Source organism: Natrix helvetica (assembly GCF_964273705.1).
Source record: "Natrix helvetica genome assembly, chromosome: 1".
Classification (NCBI taxonomy): Eukaryota; Metazoa; Chordata; class Lepidosauria; order Squamata; family Natricidae; genus Natrix; species Natrix helvetica.
Genome location: NC_138548.1, coordinates 11,034,816 through 11,049,856, shown reverse-complemented (window position 1 = coordinate 11,049,856; position 15,041 = coordinate 11,034,816). Strand labels below are relative to the sequence as shown.

At 43.0% G+C, this 15,041-nt stretch overlaps 1 protein-coding gene across 8 annotated transcripts in view; it reads right to left on the bottom strand.

The window, feature by feature from the left end:
- STK11 (serine/threonine kinase 11) overlaps positions 1-14,737 on the bottom strand; it is a 608,695-nt gene extending 593,958 nt beyond the window's left edge. For 2 of the 8 annotated variants that reach the window (XR_014175894.1, XM_081959554.1), the window contains exon 1: positions 12,088-14,277. Coding sequence is in view for 7 of the 8 variants with exons in the window: in XM_081959554.1 (XP_081815680.1) it covers positions 12,088-12,377 (290 nt within the window). In the remaining variant the exon portion in view is untranslated. Of the gene's footprint in view, positions 1-12,087; positions 14,278-14,545 lie in introns of those variants that run through there. The other 6 variants (XM_081959549.1, XM_081959552.1, XM_081959551.1 and 3 more) reach the window with 6 other exon arrangements.
- Between the last annotated feature and the right edge of the window lie 304 nt (positions 14,738-15,041).

Below are 15,041 nucleotides of genomic sequence, written 5' to 3'. Positions count from 1 at the left end.
TGAAAATAAGGCCAAGCACTTATTTCGGGGGGTCAAAAGAAAATAAGACCCTGCCTTAATTTCAGGGAAACCCGGTAAGTCAAGATTGTAACATACACACTTCATTTGTTTTGGCAAAACCTATGAAATTAAAGCCTGAACAGACGGCCTACAATTATTTAAGAAGAAGCCTGCACTCCGTGTATGTGATGTCACTGTAATGAATGATGTGAAAAATGCTTTGACAGTGAACACGCTTGTTTCAAATGGTCTGTTTTGATCCAACTGGAAGAATTTCAAGACCTTAAATAGTTTCAAGACCGCTGGGACCTCCCCATCTTGGCCTGATGCACAACATGACAACTGCCATCACTAACATGTTATGGATAGGGACTGCTTCTCTCTTCCCTGCCTGACACAAGTGAAAGCGAAAAAGGTAGTTCCCAAAGGTGCTTTTTCAAGAGGCAACTGGACTTTCTGGTTTTCCTTCTCGGAGGAGATGCGAAAAGTTTTCAAAGAAAAAACTAGAAAGTCCAGTTGCCTCTTGAAAAAGCACCTTTGGGATAACCATGACTTGAATGACTTGAGAATCTCCAGAGACATCAAGCTACAGGTAGTGTTCAACTTACATTCGTTTAGCGACTGTGGCTTACAATCAGTCCTTGCGCTTATGTGATCAAAATTTGGGCAGTGGCAACCTGCATGTACAGGTAGTCCTCGGCTTACAACAGTTCATTTAGTGACCGTTTGAAGTTACAACGGCACTGAAGAAAATGCCCCACGACTGTTTTGACACGGTTGGAAACCTCTGATTTAGTGATGAAGATTAGTGGAGTAAGGCTAAGGCAGGGGTGTCAAACTCAAGGCCCGAGAGCCGGATCCAGCCTGCAGGGTGCTTAGATCTAGCCCATGGGGCCGCCCTGGAAACAGCAAAAGATTGGCCCAGAGGCGGCCCTCCCAAGCTCCATTTTCGCTGGCAGAGGGTTGTAGGAGACTGTCGCAGCTGAAAGCAGAGCTCGGGAGCCCGTTTTTATTGGCAGAGCACTCAGTCCACCACAGGCGCCCCTGACACGAGTGTCGTCGAGCTGTCCACGCCCATCCTGTCCACGTCCACCCCAGCTCCCCGAGGTCAAACACAACCCTGATGAGGACCTCAATTAAATCGTGTTTGGCACCTCTGGACTAAGGATATCCAAGTCGAAGTATTCTCAATCATTCAGACTTACTGGATGACTCTGAACCAGTCGTTTTCTCTCACAACCCAGGCTGTTGCTGTTGTTGTGAGGGAAATAGAAGAGGAAATGCTTCGAGTACTTTGAACTCCAGGCAGGAAAAAAAAGATAACAGCGGGTAAATACATACAAATAACTTACATGTATGTATCAGTCATGTCATCAAGGGTGAAGCTGAACGCAAAGCCTAGTTTACTTTCCATACACATTTATAAAATATAAACTAATTAGTGGAAATCCTGCTGGAGATTATAAAGACTTAAAGAAAGCAACAATCATTGTTTTAAGCCTATTAAATCCTAAATGGCCTTGGTTCATCACACCCTAGAGATCAACTTGTGGCTAGCTTGGCTTTCAAGGGCCTCAGGGAGTTCCATTACATGTCATTAGAAGAGCTGTGGTGGCACAGCGGTTAGAATGCAGTATTGCAGGCATACTCTGCCCACTGCCAGGAGTTTGATTCTGACCAGCTCAAGGTTGAGTCCGCCTTCCATCCTTCCAAGGGCAATAAAATGAGGACCCGGATTGCTGGGGGCAATGTGCTGACTTTGTAAACTGCTTCGAGACCGCTGTAATGCAGTATGAAGTGGTCTATAAGTCTAAGTGCTATTGCTATTGGTGATTTTTCAGGATAGGTTATACACCCACTGAGTCATACCGAGGCAGCAAAAGAACTGAGAACAGGTTTTCTGAGCATTTCTTCCCTTTCTTACTGCTGTAGGCCCAGCAATAACGTTTGTTCAAAATATTCCGAAAGCCACATTTTAGGGCCCAATGTTAAACCAACAAAGAATGAAGAAAAACAGCAGCAATATCTTGATTTGGCCACTATCTGTTGTCTAGGTCCAGAGTAGTGAAGAGGTGAACGAGGAAAATATAACCAAAGAAGATTAAGAAAGTGTTTATTGTAACTGGGCAAAAACCGCAAACGCCCAGTAATGAAGACGCCTCTCACTAGAGTAGACTCACTAATCCCGTATCACTTAAATCTGCACTTCTAGAAACCAAGTCTAGGAACCAAGCGGCTGTGAGTTCTAGTTCTGCCTTAGGCATGAAAGCTGGATGGGTGACTTTAGCCAATCACCAGGGGACGACAGTGAGTTCTAATTCCGCCTTAGGCACAAAAAATCCGGCTGGATGACTTTAGGGCAGTGCTTCTCAATTATTTTCTGTCATGCCCCCCCTAGGAAGAAGAAAACATTTCGCGCCCCCCGCGCGACTGTAAATAGTATCATTTGTCTATAAAATTGTTATAAGTACACCTCTGCATAACACTGTATCCTTATTAACGTATAAGAGAATAAAAAAAGAAAGAAATGTGGATCAATTTACAACAAAGAATAGCTTTATTAACTGTAGCAGAAAAGATTTAAAGGAGCACAGGATTTAAAGGAACACAATATTAAAACTTTAACCTGCAAAACAAAAATATATAAAATAATTTGAGCTGAGCCCCCCTTTACGGAGCCTCGCACCCCCCCTGGGGGGCCCGCCCCACTATTTGAGAAGCACTGCTTTAGGGCCAGTTATTCTCTCTCAGCCCAACCCACCACACAGGGTTATTTTTGTAGGGAAAATAGGAGGAGGAAGGAATATTATGTATCTTCACTGGTAGTCCTCGACTTACAATAGTTTATTTAGTGACCGTTCAAATGTACAACGGCACGGAAAATCTACCGTAGACACTTACAATCTACTGTAGCATCTCCATGGTCATGTGATCAAATTTCAGACCCTTGGCAACTGACTCATATTTATGATCCCAAGGTCACGTGATTAACTTTTGTGACCTTCTGACAAGCAAAGTCAGCGAGGAAGCCAGAATCACTTAACAGCCATGTTACTAACTTAACAACTGCCATGTTTCACTTAACAACTATAATAAAAAAGGTCGTAAAATGGGGCAAAATTCATTTAACAAATATTTCACTTAGCAAGAGAAATTTTGGGCTCAATTGTGGTCGTACGTTGACCTGTAGTAAATGCAGGATAAAATAAAATAATGAACTCCCAAGCCATTTCTCTATACAACACAAAGCATTCTTTATGCCAGGAAACGGAAATTTCAGAAGAGAAATATAATGTAAGGTACCAGATACACCCAACTAGTATTTCATGAAGTCTGTCCGTCTTTGTATTAGAAGCACCTATAAAGCTAACCGAAGGTAAAAATCCCATTAATAATTTATTTCTGTTACATGTATTTTATCCAGAAGCAGAATTCCACTTAGCAATACTTATACAAATTAAAGCCACATTCAAATGAAGAGGCAAAATTCAGCAAATGTTTTACATTCTGTAACTATCCTCAGTTATAAAAGGAATTCGAAACAATAACCTTCCCTTTGAGGAAACTGAGCTGAATGCTCTAAATAGATTCTTGATTTTGGAAGCAGAGAGACTCTCTCTCAATTAAAGAAGCAAGCCCCAAAGGTAATCTTGCAGTTATTCTCCTTACAGGACCAAAACCCCATTAGTGTTCACCAAAAATAAACACTGATAAATAAGAGGAAAAAATGCATCTGATTGAATTTGGCAAAACTTTTAAGTGAAATGGAAATGGAAAGGAAGGGGAATTCCAGAATGATGGGCAAATAAACACCTAGAAACCATGTTTCTCCACCTTGACAAGTTGAAGACATGTAGATATGTGGACTTCACAGCTTGCTGGGAATTCTGGAAATCTTAAAGTTGCCAAGATTGAGAAACGCTCAATATTCAGCACTAGCTCTTTAGTTACAGAGCTTCTCTCAGCTCTGTTTAAATTTAGAACTGCTTTTCTAGAACTATTTGATGACTACCCAAGGGCTCCCTGTAATCTTTTCCTTTATTTGTCATAAGGTTTATTTCCAAATGGAAACAGACTGTTCTGTTCAGGCCTGCATAAAACTAAAGCAACGAAGCCACACACCATCACACACACAAAAGGCAGGAAAGATTACCATATTCTACCGGACAACAATTTATCTCACATTTTTGGAAGCAGCAGAAAGTAGACAGGGTATCCAGCCAATGTTTAAATACGTTTGAAAACCACTGACTTGATGGAGAAGTAGTTTTATGTTATTATGTGATACTCCTGGATAGTGGGAGAAATGGGCAAGCACACACACGTGAAGCTCCACTCGTGCAAGCAGGGAAGTGCTCACACATGAAGCTCCATTCACATGAATGGAGCTTCACGTGTGAACGCAAGTGCCTGCCGCTCGCATGAGGTGAGCTTTGCATATGAACGCAAGCATCCTCCACTCGCGCATGAAGCTTCATTTAGTTAGTGACTGTTCAAAGTTACAACGGCACTGAAAAAATATGACCATTTTTCACACTTAACAACCATTGCAGCATCCCCATGCAGTCATGTGATCAAAATCCAGACCCTTGGCCACTAACTCATACTTATGAAGGTTGCAGTGTCCCCGGATCTTGTGATCCCCTTTTGTGACCTTCTGACAAGGGAAGTCAGTGGGGAAACCTGATTCAGTTAACAGTGGTGCTACCAACTTCACAACTGTACTGATTCACTTCACAACTGTGGCAAGAAAGGTCATAAAATGGGGCAAAGTTCACTTAACAACTTTCTCACTTAGCAACAGAAATTTCGGGTCCAATTGTGGTTGTAAGTCAAGGACTACCTGTACGAGAAAAAACAACAAGAAGTTTTGCACATCCCTGCCCATTGCCAATTATGGTGACTGCATATCTCTGAGTTATCCACGTTAAAGAAGTTAACAGGTTAATAGCCTCACCTATCCATCACACAAGCACAGGAGACAGACAACATTCTTGGTGGTATCTGTCTGTATACACATGTCTGAGGGTCATCGGCCTTTGCTCAGTATAATCAACATGATACAGGCAGGAAAATTTCTCCCTCCACACTGAAGTGATAAGCAGCTCCCCAAATGACTTTAGTTAGTAACAGGCATTGCAGTTGGCTGATTTGTGCCCATTTTATTATTTTTTAATAGCTGGTCTCAGTCAGCCAGATGTTCAGAGTGGATTTGACATTTTTATCCACCTATCAGTCCTTCCCAATGAACCGGGATAGGCAGATGTTGATCTGATAGTGTTAGAGGTATTGTTGAAGGGTGTAGCTGTTCAAGATGCCTTTTGCAACCAACTGATGATGGTGATTGTGTTCATGTCAAGTGGGGTCTATGGCAATTCGCCATGACCAACTTTCCATGGCCAACATGCCACAGCGCAACTCACTGTGGGACAAGAGTTACACTAATATCAAAGAAAAGGTGGAATAGAATCATTAAAGAAAGGATGCAAAAAGAGGGACAGAATGAAATGTGAATGGCAAAAATTAAAATAATTAGTTAAAATAATTAAATAGCGAGTTGGCCATGGAGAGCTGGCTGCAGCAAGTTCTCCTTTTCTGGTTCAGATGGTGTCCCAGTTGCTTTGGGATTGCTCTCAAGGCACCCATTACTATTGGGACTATATTTGCTTTTTTTAAAACTATAGTTCTCCTATTTCTATTTGCAGAGCCTTCTATTTTGTTCTTTCTCTTCTATTCTGTTGTCTCCAGGTACTGCCCTGTCCACTATCCAGAACTTTTTTGTCTGTCTTATTGATAATTGCCAAGTCTGGGGGAGGGGGTGGGGTTATGTGACAGGTGCCTGTCTTGAATTGTAAAGTCACAAAGCGCTTTAACTTTTTCATTTTCTATTATTATTTTTTATCATCGTCATCAAATTTATTTATTCCCCCATATCGCAGTTCAAGGCAACTCTGTGCCTAGCTGCATTTTCCCCCCTTCCAATTCAATCATGTCCAATTTTCAGAGACTGTCCAGACAAGTCCCTGCAATTTTCTAGCAAGGCCCAAACTTCCAGTTTTATTTTAGCCTCCTGATAACTGGAGGAAGCTCTAAAGTGTCCCAAGCCCAAAGTACAAGCACTTCCATTATGAAGAGCATCCTAGCAGATTGATTGCCCAGTCTTAATTTAGGAAAACATGTCAGAAGGTTGGGGGGGGGGGATTAAAAAATACTAGCATCCACTTTCTTGGTGAGGGACAACAGGAAAACTGTGCGACAGAGAAAAGGCTGCATTTACCCACAGTTAATTTTGGTAAGGAATAAAAGAGCCTGATCACAGTCAAAAGCCGCATGTTTTGGGCAACCTGAACAGATCGGACTTCTCCAACCTGTGCTGGACAACTATGCCCAGAGTTCCTCTAGCCATGCTGGCTGAGATTTCTAGGAATTTATCTTTACTTGGATAAGTTTTAACCTGTTTTTAATCCATGCTTTTATTCATGTATTTTAGATGTTGTAAATCATCCGGAGTCACAAGTGAGATGGGTGGTGTAGAAATTTCATAAATAAAATCCAGATCAATTCACCCAGGAGGTTGTCCTGTAGGATAGTACTGTTTCTCAACCGTGGCAACTTGAAGATGTGTGGACTTCGTCTCCCAGAATTCCCCAGCCAGCAAGATGTCTACACACCTTCAAGCTGCCACAGCTGAGAAACACCATTAAAGGGCAAAGTTACTCAAGTGCTAGTTCTCTCTACTTGGAAGTTCATATTACAGATTATCGTGCTGGAAAGGAAGAAGATCTGGAAGATGCGGATGGACCATAAGGTCTTCTGCAATCTCCCCAATGAGCCAGCTAAGCAGTGGCGTGTCTTTTGCTTCTCTGCTAGAGTTTTTGATTGAGAAAGCATGAATCTGTGGGATTTTGCTCCTTAACCCAGGATTATCACTCTATCAAACCTCTGCAGAGCAAGCGTAATGCACCCCCAAGCATGAAGCTTCTGTGTATGATGATCCTCACAAAATAGTTACAGCAGATGAGGATTATTTTTTTTCATCAGGCAGGGAGAAGCAGCAGTAGCAGCAAGCTGCAGTCATAAAAACCCAGAGCTTGCAGCAGACCATCAGTCAACTTGCTGTCTTGCTTTGAACCAATTAAAGATCGGTTGAGGTTTATCAGACCATGTAAAGGGAGGCCCGTGAGTATCGTTCGCAAAGGGCACCTTGCCCAGACACCTAAAGTCCTGGATAGATTAGTGTCTCTTCAAGATTGGCACAAATGAACTTCCTTTGCTCAGGAATATGAGAAAATGCTAAGAGTTGCAAGCAAGTGTGAAAGAAATAACAGCCTTCGTTTAATGATGGCAATTGGGGCTGAGAATCCCATCGCCAAATGACGCAGTCATAAAACGCAATGCCACAGGAACGTGCCAACTTGCAGCAGCAGCAGTTCTGGCTGTTGCGATTGTGGTTGTTAAGCCCAATGTCACTGTAATCGTCATTTGCAACCTCCTGCCAGCTTCCTCACTGCCTTAGAAATCAGCAATGTAAGACACCAAAGGCGGATTGCGGGTCTGTGGGACCCTGTGACCGCTGTTATTGCACGCTGGTGGTGTCAAGTGCCCAAATCATCCCGGGGACACTGCAACGGCCACAACTTTGAGGACTGGCTGCAAGTCTCCTTTTTCGACCCTGTTGTAACTTTGAACGGTCGCTGAATAAACGATTAACGGATGATTGTCAATTGGGGAAGCCTACGGAGACTCAGGCACCATATATGTTTTATCATCACTGGCCTTGCTTGTGGGGAGTCTTTCCTTTCCTTTACTTTTATTTAGACTTTTAAACCGCCCCCTCTCCCCAAAGGGACTCGGGGCGGTTTCCAACAATCTCCAGTGTCCTTTTGTAAAGCCAAACTCTTGTAGCTTTCTTCCATCTCTCCAGTCCTGGTACTTTCTATTACTCCTCATTGCAGGCAAATCTCACAATCCCCCTTCTCTATTAGAGAAGCCACTATACAGGCAGTCCTAGACTTACGACCAGAATTGTGCCCAAAATGTATGCTGCCAAGTGAGATAATGGTTAAGTGAGTTTTGCTCCACTTTACGACCTTTCTTGCCACAGTTATTAAGTGAATCACTACAGTTGTTACGTTAGTACCCCCCCCCCATAAGACCTAACAGGAAAATAAGTCCTAGCATGATTTTTCAGGATGCCCCATAATTTAAGCCCTACCCCCAAAATAAGGCCAGTTAAGATTGACAGCCAGATGGGTGCATTTAGTACTGTATTTCCCCGAAAATAAGACCAGAAAATAAGCCCTAATGCATCTTTTGTAGCAAAAAATAATATAAGACCCAGTCTTATTTTGGGGGAAACACGGTAATACGCTTGTGAAGTGAACCCAGCTTCCTTACTGACTTTGTTTGTCAGAAGGTTGCAAAAGGAGATAATACGATCCTGAGACACTGCAACTGTGGTAAATTATGTGCAGTTGCCAAGCGTCTGAATTTGGATCTTGTGGCCATGGGGATGTTTCAAAGGACAGAAGGGTGAAAAATGGTCATAAGTCCGTTTTTAGGACATTGTAACTTCAAATGGTCACTAAGTGAACTGCTGAACGTTGAAAACTGCCTGTACTATCCAGCTATGTTGCTATCCATTAAAAACTGGGGAAATAGCTCTATGGTTATTCTGAATCTCAAAAACAGTGCCAGTTATGGTGGAGACAGCCTTCTTTGCAACAAGCTCCTGCTTAAACTGACCCCTAACAGCACTGCACTATTTCCCAAGGGTAGGAAGAACAGAACATGCCTCATTCCAGCTCTCCCCCCCCAATAAAAATAGGGTCAAGCTACAACCGGAGGCTACTAAATCAACACAGCTGCTCTCCCAACTCAAGTCCCGAAAGTCAATTTTTGCAGAGAGGGACTTGCAAAGAAGTTACATATATGTGTAACAGATAGACATGTATAGTACTTACATTACCAAGCCTACCAAACTATGCTTTCAGAATACCTGGCCAATCAGATATTGTAGCACAGCCATGGTGGCTAAAAATCTGGAATCTGGTAGCACCTTTTCCGATTCACAACTGCTGTGATTCCTCCAATTCAGACTCCTGAATTTTTGGGGCAATTCGAGGGAGCTGTGTCACACAAAATGTTTCTGAATATAGAGCGTCAGAAACCTGTGTGTTTAACTTCTGGATGCCAATACAAGAACCTCGGAGAGAATCCAACCCATTGCTTGGAAACTATTGCTACAAAGAATAACTCAGCAATGTAAAGCATGCAGCTAAAGCAGGGGTGTCCAAACTTGGGAACTTTAAGACTTGTGGACTTCAACTCCCAGAATTCCCCAGCCAGCCATGCTGGCTGGGGAATTCTGGGAGTTGAAGTCCACAAGTCTTAAAGTTCCCAAGTTTGGACACCCCTGAGCTAAAGCAAGCACCACAGATCTGCTTGAATGTTTAGTCTGCCATGGAGAGCAATTCCTAGACGGGAGACCTTCATCCAGCTCAGGCCCAACTGCAGATTTCACCTATCTGGCGGAAGTAAACAGTGTTCTTATCATCACAAGATTAGACAGTGTAATTTACATAGGCTGCCCTTGGAGGAAAATTCAGAAACTGCAATAAATGCAAATCACTACAGCATGCATGCTGGTGAGTAGTACTACGGCAAGGATATTGTCTTTTGGGCACAGCACCGGCTCCCCATAGTTTTCCAGTGATGACTTTTGTCTAAAAAGCCTTTTATTGTTTGCTTACTTCACATTTTAGGATTGCCTCCTCCAAACTGCCCTATCCAGAGCATTTCATTCAGGATAGGTCTATTTACCCATCTCCTATGGATTTAAAAGGGCTGGTAGCCCTGTTCTGACCTAGGCTTCCCAAGAGCATGGAGCAAACTCTTTGTCCCGACAAAAACCCCTTTTATTAATTTACTGTGAATTCTGCTCACTCACCTCCGGCAAAGTCTTTCAAGGGAGGATTTACAGTCACGGACCTTATCTGACTTGGAGAGCTGACAGGCGGATATCTGCAAAACCTGGCAAGGAGTCTTTGAGAGACACCAATTAAGGAAACTAATTGTCTCCTGCAAACTCCATTCCCCTTTCGCTCCTCTTTTATTTCCTCTAGGCAGGGCCATTCATCATCCCCTTGTGGCCCTACTCCCAAGTCGACCCGTTCTTTAGCTGTTCCCTTCATCTGGCAAGTCTGCGCATGCGCACACTGGGAACAGGCTCCAGCTGTTTGTCTGCCCCACTGATTTCTGGCTCTGAAGGCAGCTGATAACTGGCATACGACTCTGCCCCCCTCTCTGCCTCTGACACAGAGCCCTCGTCAGAGTCTTCCCCAGACTCCAGGACTGGCCCATGTTCCTCCCCAACCTCCTCTCTCTCTGAATCTGCTGGCAGGCCGCAACAAGCCCTAAGATAGGGACTTTTTAGAGTAGCCACCACAGTATAGAAGGACCTGCTCTGAGAGACCCAGCTGGCAAACTTTTTGAAGACCCTGTACAGGCAGTCCTAGACTTACAAAAGTTCATTTAGTGACCGTTCAAAGTTACAACAGCACTAAAAAAAAGTGACATGATCATTTTCACCCTACTGTTGCAGCATCCCCATAGTCATGTGATCAAAATGTGGATGCTTGGCAACTGATTCATATTTATGACAGTTGCAATGTCCCAGGGTCATATGATCCCCTTTTGCAAACTTCTGACATGCAAAGTGAATGGGGAAGCCAGGTTCACTGGACAACTGTGTTACTAACTTAACCTGCGGTGGAAATTCACTTCAACTGTGGCAAGAAAGGTTGTAAAATGGGGGAAAATCCACTTAACAAATGTTTCACTTACCAACAGACATTTTGGGCTCATTTGTGGTCATAAATCAAGGACTATCTGTAAAACCAAAGTCTGCTAGGAAGTCTCTGGATTATAATTTCCTAGTACATAGGTTAAGGCTGAGATTTATGCTATTAACCTTATGTTTGAATTGGATGCATTGTGTTTTTAGGTTCATTTGTACTATTTACAGTTACGAGTTAGTTCAACAAGACGGTCATAAAATTTATAAATCAAGTGCAATAAAAAGCAATAATTTTAAAACAATGTAAAATTCCGCTGGTTTGATATGCTAAACAAATGCACGTTTTCAGTCCTCTCATTTCCTTGTGTTATTTCTGGTTATCACTGGAAAAGCTAGAATTTGTTTATTCGGGATGTATCAAATAGATAGCATTGGAAAGTAAAACTGGAAAAAGTTGTGGGCAATCACTCTTCCAAGACTTCTGGTTCAGAAAAGGTAGCCTACATTTGTAATAGTAAAATACTGCTTTTTTAAAAAAAAAGAGATAAACATGGCAACAGAAAAAAAAACATTTCTATTTTCAAATTTTAATTTGGAACATAGATAACCTCACATGTGAACTTTAGCAGCATTAGAGAACTGCATGAATGCAACACAAGGGAGATGCAGCATGTAGAGCCAGTATGGTGTAGTAGTTAAGTTACTGGCCTAGAAACCAGGAGGTGGTGAATTCTAGTCTCGCTTTAGGCATGAAAGCCAGCTGGGTAATCTTAGGCCAGTCACTTTCTCTCAGCCCTACCCACCTCACAGGGGGGTTGTTGTTGTTGTGAAAGCAGGAGGAGGAGGGGGGATTATATATATTTGCCACCTTGAGTTATAAAAAATTAGGTGGAATAAATATCGAGAGTAAATAAATTAAATATTTAACTGTACATGGAATGCTAGTCAATAATGTCCTGGCATCCCTTTCTTAATCATAATCTTTCCTAATTTTAGAGACTCAGAAGATGTCACTGATAGATATGAATATTTAACCTCACTCAGAAATCTTTCTGAACAAAAAATAATAATCTAAAAACAACAACCACAAACTAAAAATTGCTTCCACCCTACCCCTACCTTTAATAGCTATTTCATTAAACTCCCCACTGAAAATCGATATAATGTTCTCTGGCAGCAGCTTTTTCCCTCCTTCACATTTCACGTTTGCATGTACCAATGTTACTTTGCAAATATAACATGTTAAGAAATCCTCAGCAAGTATTTGTTAAGTACATGCAAGCACTTACTTTTTAACATTAGCTTCTCCATTGGGGATCCGTCGCAGCTTCTTCTTCTTAAGGATTTTGACAGCTCTCCTACAGAGAGTTTCAGAGTCCAGCATCTCTTTGACCTTGCCGTAAGACCCTTCCCCAAGCAGGTCCCCCATCAGATATTTGCCTATGAGTTTGGCCCTTTTCCGCCGCGGCTGGTAGATCACTTCTGTAGAGTCAATTCGGTGGATGAACGTGTCCATGCCCACTGACATCAATTCACCTTCCACAAACATGCCCAACTGCTGAGGCTCCTCTAGATCCATCTTGTTGTTTTTCCCTAAGCAAAAATGTATTATAAATCCAGTTCCTGATATATCCAATACTTTTTTTGTGCCCAAAATCTTTGACTGGAAAAAAAAAGTTTCGGTGGAGGCAAATAAGAATTTTCCAAACGACTGTACAGTTTTAACTTAAAACGAAAAATAAAAACCTATGAGAACTTTTCCATCAACTTAGAGGGATCCTACAGAGATCCAGCACCACATTCCAACTTATAGTGCCTCTTTTAAAAGAGCGTGTGTAGGAGGGGAGGAGAGAAATCAATGCAGCTGTTTGCTCAATTTACACTTAGCTTTAACTTTTTGATCTTATCCTGCTACTCCAAGTATTTGAAATCAGTTTCTCTTCCTTAGTTAAGTCCAAACTTTTTTTCTTCCTTGAGACCTAAGTCATCTTCAAAAGACTGTCCACGTTTGAAATAAAAACAACAGAATTGCTATTTTTTAGGGGTGTACCATTGCTGAGCAAGAAACGACAGCTCTTGTTTCCAAAGTGTGATGTGGAAAATCCGAGACGCGACTTCTGCTCTTGCCACCCAGGTACAACTTGTGTGAAGGATCCTTTCAGCCGTTGGGAAGCTGAAACCAAGTCTCTTTAAAGGAATTTTCAATACTGATTTTAACTGCTTCTTTTTCACCCTTGACAAAGGTTCGAGGCCTTCTGTATCTAGTAAGGGGCATCCTTCAACCACCTGGGGTCTACCTGACACATGATGTGTCACCCCACTGCTTCAGATATCAAGGCAGGCAGGCAGTGCAAACCTTACACAATTTTCCCAGTACTACGGACCCACCATAAACGGGGCTGGATGTGATTAAGGTATCTTGAACAACACTTCTTCCGATTAAGTAAGTTCCCTGGAAAAGGGAAAGAACTTCTAAGTTTTTTTTTTAATTTGGCAAAAATCTATACTTTAAACCATCAACTCAGAAATCCAACTTCAGTAAGCACACTTCAAATTATTTATTAATACCTGGTTCCGGCCTTTCTTGCTATTGGAAATAATAAGCTTCCCCCTGTCACACACACAAACTTTTAAAGCTAAATATTAAAAAATGACCTCAATAGTCCTAAGTGTCAAGGAAGGCTATTCCTAGGTAACAATAAAAAGAAACCAGCTCCTACTCTTAACTAGATTATTCCCATAAATTCAGAAAGCAAGGCACATGTCAAACATGTGAGGAAAATGTAAGTAAATTGACCCTATGTTCCTTTCTTGAATAAGGCTTTGTTCAGTGTTGCTACCCCCGCCAATCGGATCAATATTAATACTAAAAGATGCCCTTAAACAGAGCTTACCTTTCCCCAAGTTTAAGGCGGCGAGACATCCCTTTTTGCCATAACCCAGCTTAGCAGGAAATATAACTGCCCTCTAAAAAAAAAAAAACGATTCAATTAATGACTCTTTACAATTGAGTGGATGCTGTGGAAATCAGCAACGCAAAAGTTCCTTACATCCAAAGTGCACACTTAGCTCTAAAGATCTCTTCCAAAGGAGAATGCCCGCTTTGTTTAAAAAATAAAATCTTGAGAAAATTTACAATACTTTTTTATCTGCCTGCAAGAGAGAGGTCCACTGAAGGACTTCTACAAACTGAACACGTAAAAGTATCAATTTGTGGAGGTTTTTCTCTCTCTCTCTCCAAATGATGGCTCATTGCTATCCATCCCATTCAGAAAGCAAGCAAGCAAGGAAGGAAGGAAGGGGTTTTTTCCTTAACACTTTTCTATTTCCAGGGAAACGTTTGTCTCATTCAAGAAAGGATCATTACTAATAGGCATCTCCCACAAAAAAAGGGGGATAATTGCAGATTTCCTCCCTTTCCTTTACGCACCCAGTAGCTTACAAGATATGAAATTTGGAGGGCAATTGAAAATATTTCCTTGCTAGAGCAGACCACAACCCCCTCCCCCCTTTTCCCTCTTAGGCTTCCACCTCTCCCCTCAGCACATACATATATACACACCGCCCACCTTTCCCAAATAAAACCCCCTCGACCTCCCTGTCACTCCCTCGCCTCACGAAGCCACGACAGGGACGGGCTTCTCCCCAATGTGGGGGGTCTTCCCTAAGCCTCCTCCCCTACTTCAAGAAAGAGAAGGCCGCGACGTCTCACTCATCTGAGAGACAGGCAAGAGAAGGCAGGCAGACCCGGGAAAAGAAAGCCGCTCCTCTCGTATGCTTCCCTCCAACCGAGCCTACGGAGGAAAAGGGGTCGCCTCCCCACCTAGGTGCAGCGTTGGGGGGCGCTGTTTGCTCCCCTTCCTCCCCCAACGTCCAACCAACGTCGCCCTCTCCTTGCCTTCCTGCCGCTGCAGCTAACACGCCGCCGCCATTTTGTTTACCTCCCCCCCCTCTTGCCCCCCGCGCCCTCATTGACGCTCAACTGGCTCCTCCCTCGCGCATGCGCGCGCGACATTTTTTTTAAAAAAGGAGGAGCGGCGGCCGCCAGCCGGCGACGAGCCTCCCCCCTCCCTTCCCCGCTCGTTCTTTCCCCCCACCCCCTTACCTTCGCCTCTTCGCTTCTCTGATTGGCTCGAAGGGTCCTCTGAGGCGGGTTCTCCCCGGTCCGGAGGAGAGGGCGGTGACTGGAAGAGGGCGGGGCTTGAGCGAGGGAGGCGGAGCGGAAGGGAATACCGGTCGGGAG